Source organism: Schistosoma mansoni, chromosome W (assembly GCF_000237925.1).
Source record: "Schistosoma mansoni strain Puerto Rico chromosome W, complete genome".
NCBI classification, from domain to species: domain Eukaryota; kingdom Metazoa; phylum Platyhelminthes; class Trematoda; order Strigeidida; family Schistosomatidae; genus Schistosoma; species Schistosoma mansoni.
Genome location: NC_031502.1, coordinates 9,536,672 through 9,554,566, shown reverse-complemented (window position 1 = coordinate 9,554,566; position 17,895 = coordinate 9,536,672). Strand labels below are relative to the sequence as shown.

Genomic DNA, 17,895 nt, shown 5'->3' with positions numbered 1-17,895 from the left:
TCACTGTAACACGATACATGTTACTATCCTAACGAAAGGTTACAGTCTTTGACAAAGGTCAAAAATATGCTATTGATTATACAATCTCTTTTTAAATGATTTTGAGTATTCGTTGAAAGTATACAAACTTTTTATAACCACACTCACTTAATAGTATTCCTTCAGTATTTTAGTAAATAGTGATATGGTAATCATATTTGTTTGGACACAAGACTACACACTAAATATACGTCGTTGTCACAGAGTATGAGAAATCTGTTTGATACAATAACATTTAAATACAGAAAGTTGTGAAACATCATTGTTATGGAGGAGCCAGATTTCACAAGCATTAAGTATAGAAGTGACACTTCGTACATCAGAACTTTTAGATACAGACTAATGTTGTTACGGGAAAAAAATGACCCAGAGTGATGTTATCAGATCTGGCTTTCACTAAACGTAGAATAATCCTACATGTTACTCGATCATCTTTATTCATATAGATATCCAGACACACTAACTTCTCGATTATTTACAATAGGTCATCACAAAAAATGAGTATAGACACAGATGTCAATCCGTCTTGCAGAATCACTTTCTGGTTTCAATGGTGCTAGGTAAATGATTTACTTACTGACGGTAACCGAGTAAGTACGATTTGGATAGTCCTCATATTATCGCACAATACAACGATTTCATCCTCAGAAAAGGTCGAAAAGTCTTTCTCACTGTGTAATTCTTCCAGAGCTTACTCCAGTGTATTTTCGATGACAAAACTGTAGAGGAATAGTGAAATTAGTTAGTCCAGTCTGACGCCATAACTAGATTGCAATAACAGAAAGCAGTGGACGTATATCCTCAATCTACCTGAGATTTTTTCGTATAAAACCCTCAAAAGGCTAACAGATCCCTCATTCATAGGCTTTTTTAACATACAATCCCATAGCGCATTTTTGTTCAGTGAATCGAAAGTAATGCTGATGTCAAGAAGCAAAATAACCGTCAATCCACAATAAATGTGGTGGTATTCAAGTATTTCGTGCATAGTGAAGACATTACCCGTACAGTCTTCTTGAATAGCAACCAATCTACTACTCACGAGTCAATCTTTTACAAGTTCTTCAATGTCTGAGGATTACAACAAGAACCAATATTTTGGATCCTATTAGAAGTAAACTTATGCCCGAGTAATTGTACTATACTCTGGGTAGACCACTTCGAAGGTGAGCACCACAATTGTTTCATAGCGGAATAATATTACACTCTCGAACAGCTAAATCGGAGTTTAGATTAGATCACTGGAAATACATGGAGGTAGGTTGTAGCCCATCAAAAGTCAGAAGTCCTTCTGGATATCCACGTCGTTGGATAAATCGCCTACCAGAGAGGACAAGACAATTTAGTTGGTGCTGTTAATTTAACGAAAAACTTGAATTATTACTCAGAATCCTCTTCTTAGTGTTGGGGAGTAATTAGTAGGTTACTAATTAACATGCAATTGTTTTCATAATTGGTTTCACTAATATCAAGCTTCTTTTTTCAGGAGAGTCGGGTGAGTTGGGACACTTTTTGACAGTCAACAGATGTTGAAGTCACTCCTAACTTGTTAGTACCCCATGACTACTAGGTTCGCCATGTAAAATTTTATTCCTAAAGGATAAACACTGTCTTAATGGCAGTCTTTTCAAATAGACCAACATCTTAGCACCTAAACATACATGACAGCCTTGTTATTCGAAAGTAAAGTTGTTTTATCTCGTGTGGTATTATACGGCTGTTATATTGTAATGCATGCGATACTTTTTGTTCATTTTGTGAGTAAATGAAATACATTTAGTAATTTTGAATAATGTTTCAACCTGAAATTAACTTGCAAAATGAACCGAGAGTGTCAAACGTGCTACAAAACTACAGCCCAACAACCACACACCACTTCTACTCTCTTTAAAAAGGAACCTGTGCCTTTTAAAAGTGGTTCTTGGGATTTCAATCAGACGCAGACCATTTTCGATCGGTGTAGTTAAAACTAATTAGTTCAAACTGTAACGCGTTACCGAATATAGAAACTTTTATCAGCTTTTAATGGGTTGTATGAAAATTGATAACTTCAGGATCACGTACATGACTTCTGACTAAGTCAACCTGTCAAACATATATACATACGTAATCAAAACGCATGTATGTATACAAAGAGCGTGTATTCACTTAGATCATGAGATTTTTGACCTGAATGGGGAGTGATTTTATTCCAAGTAAATTATGACTGAAATATATTCACCCCTTTGACTATAGAAAGCTCAGTGATAGATGGATAAAAGGGTACGAAAGTAGGTAAGTTCAATGATGGCATGGAACGTTCATCAATTCTATACGTATATTGAACATGATAATAATCTTTAAAAATGGTATGGGGTAGTTTGTAGGTAGACAAATAAGTAAAATTGATAATAGAGTTTTACGGCAAAATTAATAAACTAATCAACTGGTAGTCCTCTTTAGCTGATCCCTATTAATTTAGGGAGAAAATGAGGTCGTAACACATATGTGCTGAAATGAAAAACTAAAATATTTTTATCTTCATGTTAATTATCTACCTTTACAAGTCACATTTACTGGGATGCTTTTATATGTAAGAGAATTTGGAATGGGGGGTGGGGGTCGAACTAAATGTCAGATATTCGAGTTAAGGAAGAAACAACTTTTTCAATCGTTAGAAAAAATCTTCATGGATATTAGTATAACTTCACTATTTTCATTATCCAAGGCAAGCACTAAGAAATATTGACAGATTGACAATATATTTCACAATTTCATGTCTACCTATAAAATATACATTACGTGTAAACTGTTACTTTAGCCTGCAAAAATATACACAGGCGTACTCAGTTTTACTGAAAGTCCCTTAAAATGTCGGCGAGGTATATAGCGCAAACAAATATAAATTGTGTTTCGTGTAATGCATATCTAAATTTTTTTTAAAAAGCACAATAATTGCTCCCCGGATATATGATGCCTATTCCCTTACTACTGAATACAACTGTTTGATAAAACATCTCGCAGACTGTTAGTGAAATTCTCTTATTTCGAAGTACATTTTAACAATTCACTTGTTGATCAGCAAAACAAACCCAAAGCCGTTAGGTATAATATAGTCATACTTGTAATTGCTTTAGTATGAACTTGTTAATTATTAAAGAGAGAGAAAATAGGAGAAAATTAAGTCAATTTTCCATATGAAATGCACAAATCATATCTTCGTAAATCTGTCTAACTTCTTGCTTTTGCAGTCCCGAGGTATGTGAACAGTTTACATATTCACATGAAGCAACACACTTAAAAGATTGATCTGTCAACCCCTAGTCTTAATTACCAAGTTGTCTAGATTTTACACAGGTATTATTGCTAACTGTTATTTACGGCTGTAATCACTAAAGTTAAATTCATCTTGTGTGTTTACCCTTTAATGTTTTTCTTTTCCCTTGCGAACTGAATGAAAACCTACCAAAAGTTGAACGCCACAGTGAAATCGGCACTTGACAAATTGTTCTGATTACGATTCACTGATAACAATAAAAAAAGTGTTTGATCGTGTTACGTGAAAGGATACCCGGTTTCTCAATAACTTTGAAGAAAGTAACCTCACCAGCTCTGTCAAGTGTGGTCTATCACATATCCCCCTGAACTGATTTGTAGGAGATCGCTAAACAGAAACAGTTAAGAATGGGTTGTCCCTAGTAATTCACAAACGTCTTTAATTAGATGAAACCTTTTAAGTGATTAGTTCTGGATATCTTGTCTTCACAATTACATCGTTTTGCAACAAAAGAGTACGAGAACGGTAGATTCACTTATAATTACACATACAACACAGGTACTATCATTACATTCGTGCTTTTCAACACGAGAATAGTTTAAGACTGTATATACTAAATGATAGGATAATAGTTCACCAAACTTTCCAAGTCCTTTTAAATCTTGCTTAGAAGACTGGAAATAGATATTTCAGTTCTCGTTAGTTTGAACTTAACTCGAAACCCTATGGACTGTCCCAATGCAAATGGAATTTTTTTATCGATTCAGGGGAAACTCCAGTTATCACCAGTGCAACTATTCGACGCGTTAGCATATGAGGTAAACATGTTGTAGCCGAGATTCACTATCACTTCCAACTGGCTCATTCCTAGGACTTGATCTTTTTGATACATTTTTTATACGATATGACGGGATCGTTAGTACCACTTTACCAGGCATATTCTCAGCGTCCTTGTATGTTATTGGATCAGTTTTATGTTAGGTAAAACCAGGAGGGGTAATAACAGATAGGTCCTTACTATTTTAGTATAAGTTTTATCCATTTAGTTGTTTAAAGCAACGGTTTTTAGTGGAAATGATATTGGTACAGTTTTTAACCTATCACTATTCCTTCCGTACGTAAATTACTTTCTGAGTTACTCATAGAGTGGGGGAAAAAGTTAAAATTTTATAATAAAAGTCAAACCAGTTTGTCAAACTCCAATTATATCAAACTTCTGTAAACATTGTGCTCAGGTGATAGGCATTAACCTGACAAGTGATAAATCTAGAAGACAAAGTGTATATGAGTCCCTGTAGAGGTTGAGGCGTAACAAACTGTTAGGCCGGTTATCAAGTGGATGAGTGGAGCACCAAGAAACAACATGAATGTTGGACGCTGCTGTCAGAGAAAGTCAAGTTATTTAAACTGACGAGGTCAGAATCGATGTTAAATACCAAGAAGTCTACTCATTTAAGGGAATTATTCGCAGCTACAAAGTTTCTTACACCACCACTAAGTAAAACAATAAGTTGTGAATGCAAAAATACATGAACTACTCACTATTTATGATAATAGTTGTATTTCAAAGTAAATCTAATAAAAACTCACTGCTTTATGGTAAGATATCATAAAGATCATGTTATTACTAATGTATTGGCCGCTACACACTCTTACAGTGTAGGAATGAATAGACTGCAGAATATAAAATTTTCGGTTATATCATGTTAATAAAGAAATTTCACCTGACTGAAAGTCGAATACAAAATTGAAATTCTATAAAAAAAAGGGCGTACTAAGTTTGTTCGATAAAGGGTAAGCTCATTTTCGTATTATTGACTTAGTGGGACTAGCAAAACTTTAGTTGGTTTTGCAATTCTATGTTCTGAGCTTATGTATCTTGATCCAGGAATGGTTCAGAGTAAATCAAAAAATCATTAATGAGTAAATGAATGTGTTGAAGATTGCTATGTAATGAAAACAATTATTTGTTTTACTCGACCCTATGTAACTTTTCACTGATTTATATACTAACTTGCAAAAGCTGTTAAAGACTACAGATTTTCTTTTGAAATCGTTTATGATGCAACTGATTCTACCTATAACGCCGCTATTGAGCTTAGTAAATCAATGCTATACGTTTGAAGATATTGTTGTGAAGATTTTTAGAGAAAATAGGAACTTCCCTATCCGATAGTCTTGTCCCTCAGTCATGACGAAATATAATGGTATGACTCAGAATTAATTATCTTTTTAAGATGCTATTGTGTATAAATATTGGACTTCAGCATGAATTTTTCCAATTTCTATTAAAATTGCACAGCTCTATTGATTGTTTCTAATAAAGATCATGAATCAATTGATGTTATACCACAACTGAAAACCTTGAAGCACTGGAAAGCCGTTTCGTCCCAGTATGAGACTCCTCAGCTCTAGGCCACTGGGCTGACATCCAAAGGTGTTATTGTTTAACGTCAACCAATCCACGAAATGGCGCGACCATTTTCCATTGTCTGTGGTAGATTGACTTCAGTTCGTGAAATTATTTACCGTAACGGAGAGAAGACGCCGAAAATCCCTCAAGACTGTTTCATTGAACAGTATCTTTATTTCATTATTCTCTATTCTTGTCTTGTATTTAGATTTAGTCGGGTCTCTTGTAACCACATCTCATATTTTTCAGTCATTTTTTGCCTTGGCTTTTGTTATTTGACTTTGGTTAGAGGTTTACCTTTATTATTTAGTTTTACTTTTTCAAACTGTCGAGCTATTTATAATAAGGTTGTGTTTAACTAGACTCAAGGTTACAGTGTGGTTCAGTTTGCGATTGTTGAACATTGAGTACCTTCTGGAAACTCACTCACATCCTCACAGAGAGACATTCGATCTCATCTCGTTAGGAAGACTCTTATTAATTCTCAGCAAGTTATTTTGGGCTAGAGAAACTTTTGACTTCATAGCACAGGTTGTGCCGTTTGAGAGTCGATTAATTTAAGCACGGAGTTTGTGTTCTGATATGATCTAATACGAGTCACTCGAAGAAGAACTAAATTTTGGTCTAATTAAAGAAACTGGTTCGTTAGATCTACGTTCAGACCAAATATTGGAACTTTGATCATAACACTTACTTTCTTCGGTCGACTAACAGGTTTTATCCACTATACTTAAAAGGAATAATGTGACTGCCCCAGATACCTGATCTTGTGACAAAGTTATACCGTGTGGAGGTTGGCAGGTCTATCTTACCCTAACACCACGGCCAGGCTATTATTCTCTCTCGGTGTATTTTATGAGACAAGCTTAACGTATTTAAACCTTCATGAACTATTGTTATGAAAATTGATCAGTCATCGCACTTGGTTCCTTTATCTTTTCGTTTTCGCCCTCGAGTTTATCCGGTTGGTTCTAGCCCCCGGGAGACGTAGACATTGAAGATCTGTGATCAGTTTTGTCTTTACAGCTTGTTGTGAAGAAAAATATTTATAAGTTTTACAATTAAATATGTATGTTATTCCTATCCAACTCACTGGTAGTGACAACATTTGGTTTGCAATTGTAACTGTAAACAGTATCTGCCTCTCCATTGTCTGTGAGTCTCGAAATCTGAATTTAGCTGTCACCTTATAGTAAATCCTCAGCAATAGGTTCCGGGCTTTTCATGATCCATTCAATGGAGAGAGAACTACTATGAAAACCAACTAGAAGGGGATCAAGCAGGGAATCACTTCAACATGTCATGAGGTTCTGGGCCACAAGAAGCACCATCACAAGGAATGGATCACTGTTGATACATTGGATAAAGATTCAAGAAAGGAGGAACAAGAAGGCAGAAATCAATATCAGCCGAACAAGAGCAGAAAAAGCCAAGGCACAAGCCGAATACACAGAAGTGAACAAGCAAGCGAAGAAGCGCATCAGAACCGACAAACGTGAATATGTGGAGGATTTAGCAATGACGGTGGAAAGGGTTACGATAGAAGGAAGCATGAGACAACTGTATGACACAACAAAGAAACTCGCTAGAAATTACTGTAAACCAGAACGACCAGTGGAAAGCATGGAAGGCAAGGTAATTACCAATATTGATGAACGACAAAACAGGTGGGTAGAACATTCGAAGGACCCATGAATCGACCAGCTCCACTGAACCCATCCTACATCGAAGTAGCGCTCACGGACCTCTCAATTAATGTTGGCCCACCAACAATTGAAGAGATCAGCATGGCCATCAGACAAATCAAGAGTGGCAAAGCAGCGGGACCAGACAACATCCCGGCAGAGGCACTGGAAGCAAATGTAGCAGCAACTGCAAAGATACTCCACATTCTCTTCAGTAAGATTTGGGATGAAGAACAAGTACCAACAGACTGGAAAGAAAAACTTTTGATCAAAATACCAAAGAAAGGCGATCTCAACAAGTGTGGTAACTACAGAGGCATCACTCTCCTCCCAATACCAGGAAAAGTCTTTAAGAGGGTATTGTTAGACAGAATGAGGGACTCCATAGACGCCCGAATTAGGGACCAACAGGATGGATTCCGTAAGGATCGATCGTGTACAGACCAAATCGCTACTCTACGGATCATTGTGGAATGGAATTCATCACTGTACATCAACTTCATTGACTACGAGAAGGCATTTGACAGTGTCGAAAGGGCAACACTCTAGAGGCTTCTTCAACACTATGGTTTGCCTGGGAAGGTAGTCAATATCATACGGAATTCCCATGATGGATTAAACTGCAAAATCATTCACGGAGGACAACTCACCGACTCCTTTGAGGTATAGACCGGTGTCAGGCAAGGTTGCTTACTCTCACCCTTTCTCTTTCACCTGGTGATCGACTGAACCATGAAGACGTCAACATCTGGAGGAAAGCACGGGATGAAGTGGACAGCTAGGATGCAGCTGGACGATTTAGACTTCGCAGATGATCTGGATCTTCTATCACACACGCAACAATATGTGCAGGAGAAGACGACCAGTGTAGCAGCAGCCTCAGCAGCAGTAGGTCTCAATATAAACAAAGGGAAAAGCAAGGCTCTCCGATACAATGCAAGATGCACCAATCGAATTACACTTGACGGAGAAGCTTTGGAGGATGTGAAAACCTTTACATATCTGGGCAGCATCATCGATGAACATGGTGGGTCTGATGCAGATGTGAAGACACGGATCGGCAACATATTCACAACTGAAGAACATCTGCAACTCAAAACAATTGTCAACCAACACTGAAGCCAGAATTTTTAATACAAATGTCAAGACAGTTCTACTGTAAGGGGTAAAAACCTGGAGGACTACGAAAGCCATCATCCAAGAGAAACAGGTGTTCATTAACAGTTGTTTACGCAATATACTTCGAATCCGTTGGCCAGACACTAACAAGAACAACCTACTGTGGGAGAGAACAAACCAAATTTCAGTGGAGGAAGAACTCAGGAAGAAGCGCTGGAAGTGGATAGGACACACATTGAAGCAATCACCCAACTGCGTCACAAGACAAGTCCTCACTTGGAATCCTCAACGTCAAAGGAAAAGAGGAAGACCAAAGAACACATTGCACTGGGAAATGGAGACAGGCATGAGAAAAATGAACAGAAGTTGGATAAAACTGGAAAGGAAGGCTCAGGACAGAGTGGGTTGGAGAACGCTGGTCGGCGGCTTTTGCTCCACTGGAAGTAACAGGCGTAATCGAGTAAGTTGGAATAAGTCCAAAAGTTTGTAAAATTAGCACTACTTACTATCTAGAACAGATTGGTGGAGTATGGAGAACGACTATGCTATCATATGAGCCGATCTATGTAATCAATTGGTTGGTCTTCTTGTTGATGAAGCTGGACTACAGGAACCCTTTAAGTCTGTTCATTCCTATGAAAATGAAGTTCGCGGAGTCTGTTCATCCATTTTCCCCGGTCGTTTGGTTACCGTAGTTGCAGTATGATAAGGAAACCAATAACTAAAATAACAATATTGTTTATTAGCGAAAATAACTCGTTGACCTGAAATTTATCATGTGACATGAAGTTGTGGTTCGTGATTGCTAGTTATAAAGTCCTGGTCCCTCTGTAAAATCGCTGGTCTTACTAGCCTTTTTTGTCAGAGGGTAAGTTACAGAAGCTTACACAAAGGTTCAATGTTGCCTTTTGTGTATCATTCCAGAAACCGCTGAGTTCACCTAGATATTGATGAAGTTCAGGAAACCATTCAACTTTCAACAACCGGTATTATAAAGTAGGTAGCTGATGTTGCTTGATGGCCTAATTAGGGTTTGATGGTACCGTGGTTTGAGTTTCGTTTATCACAGATGGTTCTGACTACGTACAGTAGTGTCGAGCCAGACCAAGCCAGATAGGTGACAGTCACAGCTTACGTGAGCTTGCTGAGTCTTAAGGTCAACAGAGTACTAGATGGTGGCCGAAGAGGCTCACGTGGACAACTCTGATAGTCACTAATAATGCAGGAAGTTAGGTGTCGGAGTGTGAGGCCGCGAAATCTCTGGAGGTTACAGAACGAAACGGAAACCCAATACATGGGTGGAATATTTGGACCCAGAGTACATTTACATAGAGGCGCGTTATCAACTCTGGGGTTTAGACATACATTTTCCCAACTATAAATCGTCTCAGGTGAAATATGGAAATAATACTGCTTTGCATGACAAACAGAGCCAGAAAGATGTCAGGTTTGCCGTCAATATTCAAAGCCACGAAGAAGTATACTGATGAATGGGGGAGTTCAATTAAACGGTATTAGTGAGTGTAATATACGAACTTGTAATTCACAGGTTTGTCTATTATGCACTTTAGTGGTCATAAATAGCTTGGGGCTGACTTCAACGAAAGTACAATAAACACAACCGAAAGTATTATACTGTAACTCTAGCTGAATACTTAATAACATACAAAGTAATCACTATTTTGTACAAATGTCACAAAAATTAGGCAACTTTGAACTTATATATCGATGTTATTATCCTAACAGTTGGTCATAATAACCTACTTTGCCTGTTTGTTGTTAAAAAACTTGAGATATTGGCAAGCATCTCGGTTTGAACTCAGAAGACAATCCAGCAAAATCAAGATCAGTTTGACTTAGTTGAACCACTGAGTTCTTTGGTATAGGATGAGAAGGTTGTTCGAGTTATCCACAGTTAACAATCATATGAGAAGGGGCTTTTACATGGATAATTCTTGTACCATTGAATAAAGAACTACATTTAAGTGCAAAATATATTGACAATGGAGCTCACCTACTCTGAAGTTTACCTGGTACAAAACAAAGTACTACTTAGCAACGAATGGTTATTGAACACAGCTTCAAACTTAACAAGCAGTCAGAGAGTAACGACAAACAATCTTTTTGTGCTCAAAGGTTGGGTTCGGTTAAACAAGACCTAATTATAAAAACCAACATTATGGAATAAAAAATAGAATATCGAAGACGAACGCTAACTTAATTCACGTGATCAAGGTTTAGCCACAGAAAACTGATAAGTATCAAAGTAGGGCTACACGATTCCTCGCTAAAATTCGACATATACCAAATGGAGTAAAAAACGTACTAGAAATAGTAGCGATACTGTCGAAGGGGACACTTTGGAGGAGGATTTCTTAGTATTTATTTTATCTTGGCAAGGATAATGTCAATGAGATGTTATTTATTTCACGCCATCTATTACGATGTCACCAGCAGTCAGCCAGAGTTAGAAGTATTTGTTACGTGAGTTAACGGTCAACCTAGACTATTGTCTTAGTGTGTAGCTGTTTTTTCACTGCTTCAGTACTGAACCTAATATGAGATAATTTAGATCGATCTCCAAACTGGTTCATCTACTATGTTTTGACCGGCCAAAATTTAGTGATCTAAAACAGTGAGGATGGTCTATCCACAAATATCCTGCCTAAGACAGTCGTCGATTTCTCTGAGTGTCTGACTAAATAAAGCGATTCATCATCTGTCGATGTATAGTTATGTATGCTTGAGACATGGAGACACACTGAATTGAGTCACGAGCCTTATTTTCAACTGATAAGGGTAGCAGAGAGCACAAATCTCTGTATTAAACCCCCTCTGGTTTGAAGTCAATTAATTGGTGCTGTATTTAAACAAATCATAATTCAGAGTTACTACAAACCAACTCTGAAAATCTAGATTTCACAATCAGACTACCTGTACTCTCGTCACGGAAAGACTATTGTTAGTTCGTCGACCCTTTACTTTTCATTAAGTCTGACACTCTAAGACCCAACAAATAAGCTAACGTTATGCAAATAGGAAAAAACCAATGTTATGACAATATCAGATAGAAATATTGATATCATAACACTGAAGAAAAAATATTACACTAAATTTCCAAGAGATGAGTATTTTGGTGAATCTGAAAAAGTCTGTTTAGAATGAGGACTCACAAGTCGTAAAACGTGCGCCTTTTTTCCTGTCTACGTCATGAAAAAAGAAAAGGCTACAACGTTTTCTACACTGAATGGCCCGGATTAGTCTTCGTTCGACATAAGCTATCATCATGCAGTAGGGAAAAGTAGGAAGCGTAATCCTTATGTAAAATAATGAAGTTCACAAATCAAGACACATCCAGATGCTTTTGTTCTAATAGCAGGTTATCGTTTGAAGCTTAGACATCTGTCTTCATCTTATGCAATCTCTTACTCCAGGTAACGATCAGTGGTCTTATTTCAGAGACCAGCTGTGATAACCGCCCTAAAGTTGACTGCTACAGTGTGTTTTCTTTATGGTGCTGACACTCACCCAAGTAACTATGGAAATGTTATGTACAGATGTTTTCAGAAAGCCATTCATTAAGTAGTTGAATCACATCTTTCTAGTTGTAAGATTTTCCTCCACAAGAGAAGGTATAGTGTATTCTAATTCATAGTAATCAACGTGACGTTTCTAAGTATGCTACCGAAGTACTCTACTTCAACTGGCCAACCTTGTGCAAAGTGGCCATAGAACTGCCGTGATTGCACAGTATGTTTAATAAATTTCGCCGGATGCTTTTGGGGCTGATTAAATTTTCATACCTTCAGGTTTTAAATGCATCTTAGTTTGTGAGACTATTTCACCTTAATAGTGGTTTTAACAGAAGATGTTGAGACTCCAAGACGTAACGGTTCTGTTGTATGAATTACAGTTGTTGCGTTCGGCTAAAAGAAGGTAGAACCTGAAGAATTGTATAAGGTCCTAGAACTATGTGTTCCAAAGTACCAGCTAATTTATCATTAAGCGATTATTTATGAAACTGGGGACAATCACGATAATTTTTACCATAATATCGGGTGATTAAAACTCTGTCTGGTTATGGACTTTCATTTGATCATACCATTATGATATTCAGTCAATCGTAACAGCCTTAATCAGCCACGACAGTATTATAGTGAAGCAGAGGTCACCGATCTGCATCAGATGGCTAGAGTTGCAGGAAATATCAATTTGGGATAAATATCTGTAAACATCGGGTTATGTTTTTTAAGTCATTCATGAGGAAGGTTGTCTAGTAGAAATAGTTTAAGTTTATCCTCTGTTTCGCGAAGACCTTTGACACAGTACCTCATGTATTTCTTTTGGTGAAGGGTGCTAAGATGGGTTTTACTGGCCCATTTTTATCCTAGCTCCGAAACTACTTGGAGAACAGGGTGTTTTGTATCAAGGTAAGTAGAGTGCACAGGAGTTGGAAGGTCTCAACATCAAAAGTTTCACACGGAATAACCATAGGTTCACTCCTGTGCTCGATCGTTATTAACAACCAGCTGGATAAAACTGACTTGATGGTACTGACCTATGTAAACAACACAATGATCTAGAGACCAGTATAAAGAAAAAACGATTCACTTGATCTTTAAATGTACCCTACAATAATGGGGAACCTGGTGGTAAAAAGTCAGTTGAAACTGTCGAAATGTCATACATGAACATTCTGCCCCGCTTGAAACGAAACACTTACACCTTCTATGGAAATCCACCCCAACTCTTTCTTCAGAGCGTGATCTCTGGTTTATAACCGCGGATAGCTCAGACACCAGCTCAAAAAAATGGAGGTGCGGTCTGAGAATACTAAACACTCCACTTTATGCACGGACAGCTTTGTGAAAATGCAGATTTACGGTCTATATTCGATATCGGTATGTTTATCTCTCCTACTATAATGATAGACCTAATCCCAAAATTTTAGAATTGTCGTGATGTGACTACCTAATCTATGAGATTTTATATGGAAGTCGCATCATGGTCTACACTGACTCGTCCTATCAGAAGTATGACGTCTACCACTTCTCAAAAACACAATTGAACTGGGAAGATAATAATATATTTAATGTGGAAAGTAAGAAGTTATATAGAATGACCAAGTCTGCACTACAGAGTCATCCCATTTCGATTAAGTGTTCTCGCGTTCATCATTATTGACTTTCTATTAGTGCTTCATATTGAATGCGAGTAGTCTTGGTAATTAATAGCTTTGATTCAGAAATCGTATGGTTAGGAACCAATACCCCTACTCATTCACCTCATAGTTGTTCCTAACGCTGTTTAATACTTACCGCCTCATCTTGAAATCTACAATCTCGTAAGGTTTTCTAACTAATATCACAAGAAATTTTGTTAACCACTACGGATACTGTCGTAAAAAGCTATAATAAGATAACGTCGATGGGCTATCGCTCTGTACTGACAAATCAAAATGTTACTACCAGCCATGTACACTGATTGTATTTAGGATCTATCCAGGGTTTAAAAAATCAGTAAAAGCGCTTGCAATAATCAATACAGTGCCTAAAGCAATCAAAGGCTATTTAAAATTCAGATATCTGTTTGATAACTAATGTGTTCTTCTTCGCCACAAAGAAACCTAATGGCATGGCTACATAAAGCCGGGTTAATCAAATATGGGTCTTGATTATTACCAGTTACTAAATATACCTCGAAGTGCTGACCATGCAGAGATATGCAAGGCGTAAGATTTATTTGCTTTAATAACATAATATCTTCTTTGCACGTTTAGTAACATTTTTACTCAAAACTTTTGTGTCGAAATATTAATTTCTCCGTAATTACATAGAAATTCTAGCTGCGTTGTGCGATAAATTCACTAACTTAATCATATATCTAGAATTTTAGATATAATGAGACTCAAGCAAGGTTAAACTTGTGTTTAGTGGCATCGTTTTTGTGCTGTTGTGTGCAAATGATTCCGGGTTTTTTCCCTGACCTACAGATAGTAATTAAGAAATTTTTTTTTCGGAAGCAAATCACTTCATAATATTATTGCTCACATTATTGTTGGTCCCTTACTTATCAATGATAGTCTATAAATAGCACATGATCACTCTTATTGAAAGCTGTTCTGTCAATCCTAAGTAATACCCACTATTTAAGACTTAATTTGTTGAATCATCACTTGTTTAATATTACCGGGCAATTTTTAGTAAACATCACCTAGAAGGTCTAATAGGTTATCAAAAAATTTTGGTATTAGAGAAACTAATCAACTTACTTTCCGATCAAGATTCAACGTGCTCTGTTTTCCAATGCTTTTTTTAAAATGAAGTTACCGAAGACTTGCTTTACACTATCATCCTTGCTGCGCTCAACCTGGAGAAGACTTCAATGAATGCTTTTCGGCTATCTCAGAGGCCTACGACGTTCTGTCAGACTTAAAAAAGAAGGCAATTTATGACCGATTCGGAGAAGAAGGTTTGAAAGGTGGTGCACCAATCAATTCAGAATGGACGAAGCCCTATGTATATCATGGAGATGCACACAAAACGTTCATGTCCTTTTTCGGAACAGATAATCCTTTCGACCGTAATTTTTCAATTTCTTTACTATCATTTTAACAATCAGGATTTCAGGAAGAAATGGGCTCACAAGTTGAACATAACTTCGGAGGTTTTAATGGTCGTGGTTGTCCTCATCAAGACCCACCAATTGAACGTGAAATGTCTCTGACTCTTGAAGAAATTTACAATGGATGTACTAAAAAGATGAAAATTTCCCGCCGAGTAAGAAAAGTTTCACTGAAAGTTTGGTATAATTTATTCGCTTTTTGATACGAATGAAAGTTCCCCTTCAAATAATGCAAAGGAAAAACATATTTTCAGGTAATTTCATTTACTTGTAAGAGTTAGCTAACTATCGGAGATTAAAAGGGATTGATTAACTAGTCGATTTAATCTGGAGCCTCAGCACAACAAGATATGCACTCGAAATCAGACTCTAACGCCTCTGGGTCTTCAGTCAGTCATGTGTAACGTAGAAGCTGACACATAAGTGAGTCGGTTTGAATCATCATACCACATTAGCAAAGTGATATGAAATTATCAGGCAGAACCCTAGAATAGTATCAGTACAAACAGAATGCTAAACACAGTCTTGATGGTTGATATGTACCATATCAATTTACTTGTAGTTACTTTTAACACATCTTCAACTGATTACTATGAAATAAAGTAAATAGAAAAATTTCAAGTTCATATCTATTATACTTGCGTCTATAGTTACGTTTTTTCGGCTGGCGTATCATTCTTACTCGGCTTTTTGAAGTGAGAGCACACGTATCATTACGTATATCGATTGAATACCTCCGGTGTTGGGCACCATTAGTTCCTTATTTAAAAGGTTTTACGAGTTACTGAGTGAAAACCGCCTTTATGAAACAATCAGTTAGATTTGCAATTAGCTTTTCATCATGGTGTTAAAAATTAAATTTATGAAATTTTGTTTTCTTTTTGAAGATCATGAATGAAGACGGGCACACAAGTAGCATCAAGGATAAAATACTTACATTGACTGTTTTTCCTGGATGGTATGAAGGCACTCGTATCACATTCCCCAAGGAAGGTGATCAAGGTCCAAATACAATTCCAGGTATAGGTTTTACCTCTAGCTAGCTTTTTTGTTTTACCTAGTCTGCTAATTTTCGTACGCTTTAATCCACCAATTATTATTCATGTGTGGTTATTTAATGATTTTTTGGCCTGTTTTATTTATTTAATTTCCTTAACATTACTACGATGATGAATAATATTTGTAAAATTCCTTGACATATAGTGCTTCTCTATGGCCAATGAATTCACTGTTATAGCATTTGTGTCTGCTGAAATACAAAAGTCGGTGGACTAAATGTTTAACCTATTTTTCTTCCACGTTGACGTACACTACCTGCGACAAATCAACACAAACAATGTCGGATCCACAAGAAAGACTTTCGAATTCAAGTTGTCGTATTTATCACCAGTACTGTAAAAATAGTAATTAAGATGAAAAACAAAAATGAAGCTAGTGATAACGCTAATAATAGAAGCCTAAAAATAACAAATGTGGTTCAAAATAATCAAACTCGATTACCAATCTTGAACCATCGTTTTACGATAAAAGCATTTAATATCTCCTAACAACGGAACTATTCCATCTGTATACTTTAATTTCATAAAAGACTCCTTATATTAGAGGTCGATATCTGAAACTTCATATTATAAGCTTGGGGAAAATAAATGTTCAGAATTGGTTAATCCAAAAAAGTATAATCTCAAAAAGGAAACTTCATTTAGATTATCATTAATAATTTTATACTCTGATGTAAGTATCTTGCATTAAAATTATCCTACTAACAGGTTTCTGTAGATATCATAGATACTCACAGCAAACGTAACACCTAATGGTGCTTGCTGATTCTCTGTAAATTAAAGTAAAATATTTCGTGACTTAAAATTTTTTAAAGTACATTTAAAGATATATAAAGTTATTCCAAAATGATGCTGATATTTTAGTTTCACTTTTAAACAGGAATATTTGCCAGCCACTTTTGTAGTTCATATAAATCAAATATAACGCAAAATGTATTGTTTAGGTTAAGGTCATATTTACCGATGATTAGATTCACTTGAAAGACAGACTTAAGTCTTTATTGTCTCCTAGGTAGACTCTGGTTAATAAAAGCAAACAACCCTACCGAAAGAGGAACCGTCTTTCCTTATGACTTCTTGAGTTGTAGAAACATCTAATAAGTCCACGTTATCTTAATTACTTTTCCTTTTCACAGTTGAAATCACAAATCTATCTAAGCTAGATCACCATCAGAATTTCGGAAGCACTGGAGTGCCGTTTCGTGCTAGTATGGGACTCCTCAAAAGTGCTCATTCACGATCCCACACTCAGGACTAGAACTCATATACCTCAGTCTCGGGCGCGCACACTTATCATCTAGACCGCCGAGCCGGTATCCAACGGTGTTATTGTCTAACATCAATCAATCCATGATCTTGCGCAATCTTTCATCCACTTTCTGAGGTAGATAACTGTCTCATCCAACCAGTGCTTTCAGGCTTTTAATGGTAGTCTAGCTTAGATTGACTCATGATTTTAACTGTGAAAATACTACAATCTCCACAAATCCCTATACTGATATTTTTTCCTTTTTCCATTTCATAGCTGATATCGTATTCATTTTACGTGATCATCCACATAAACATTTTAAGCGTGAAGGGACTGATTTAATATTTACTTCACCAGTGCCATTAGGACAAGCTTTATTAGGTTGTATTATAGATGTCCCTACATTAGACGGAAGATTGTTACATGTTCCAATCACGGAAATCATTCAGTAA

The 17,895-nt window shown here is 36.7% G+C and overlaps 1 protein-coding gene across 1 annotated transcript; it reads left to right on the top strand.

The window, feature by feature from the left end:
- Positions 1–14,175: 14,175 nt before the first annotated feature.
- Positions 14,176–17,895, top strand: Smp_104730 (putative dnaj homolog subfamily B member 4; the record flags this gene model as incomplete). The annotated part of the gene is made up of 5 exons (XM_018788471.1): positions 14,176–14,243; positions 14,838–15,094; positions 15,134–15,291; positions 16,024–16,156; positions 17,720–17,895. 5 exons carry the CDS (start codon positions 14,176–14,178, stop codon positions 17,893–17,895), a joined length of 792 nt encoding a protein of 263 aa, XP_018654010.1.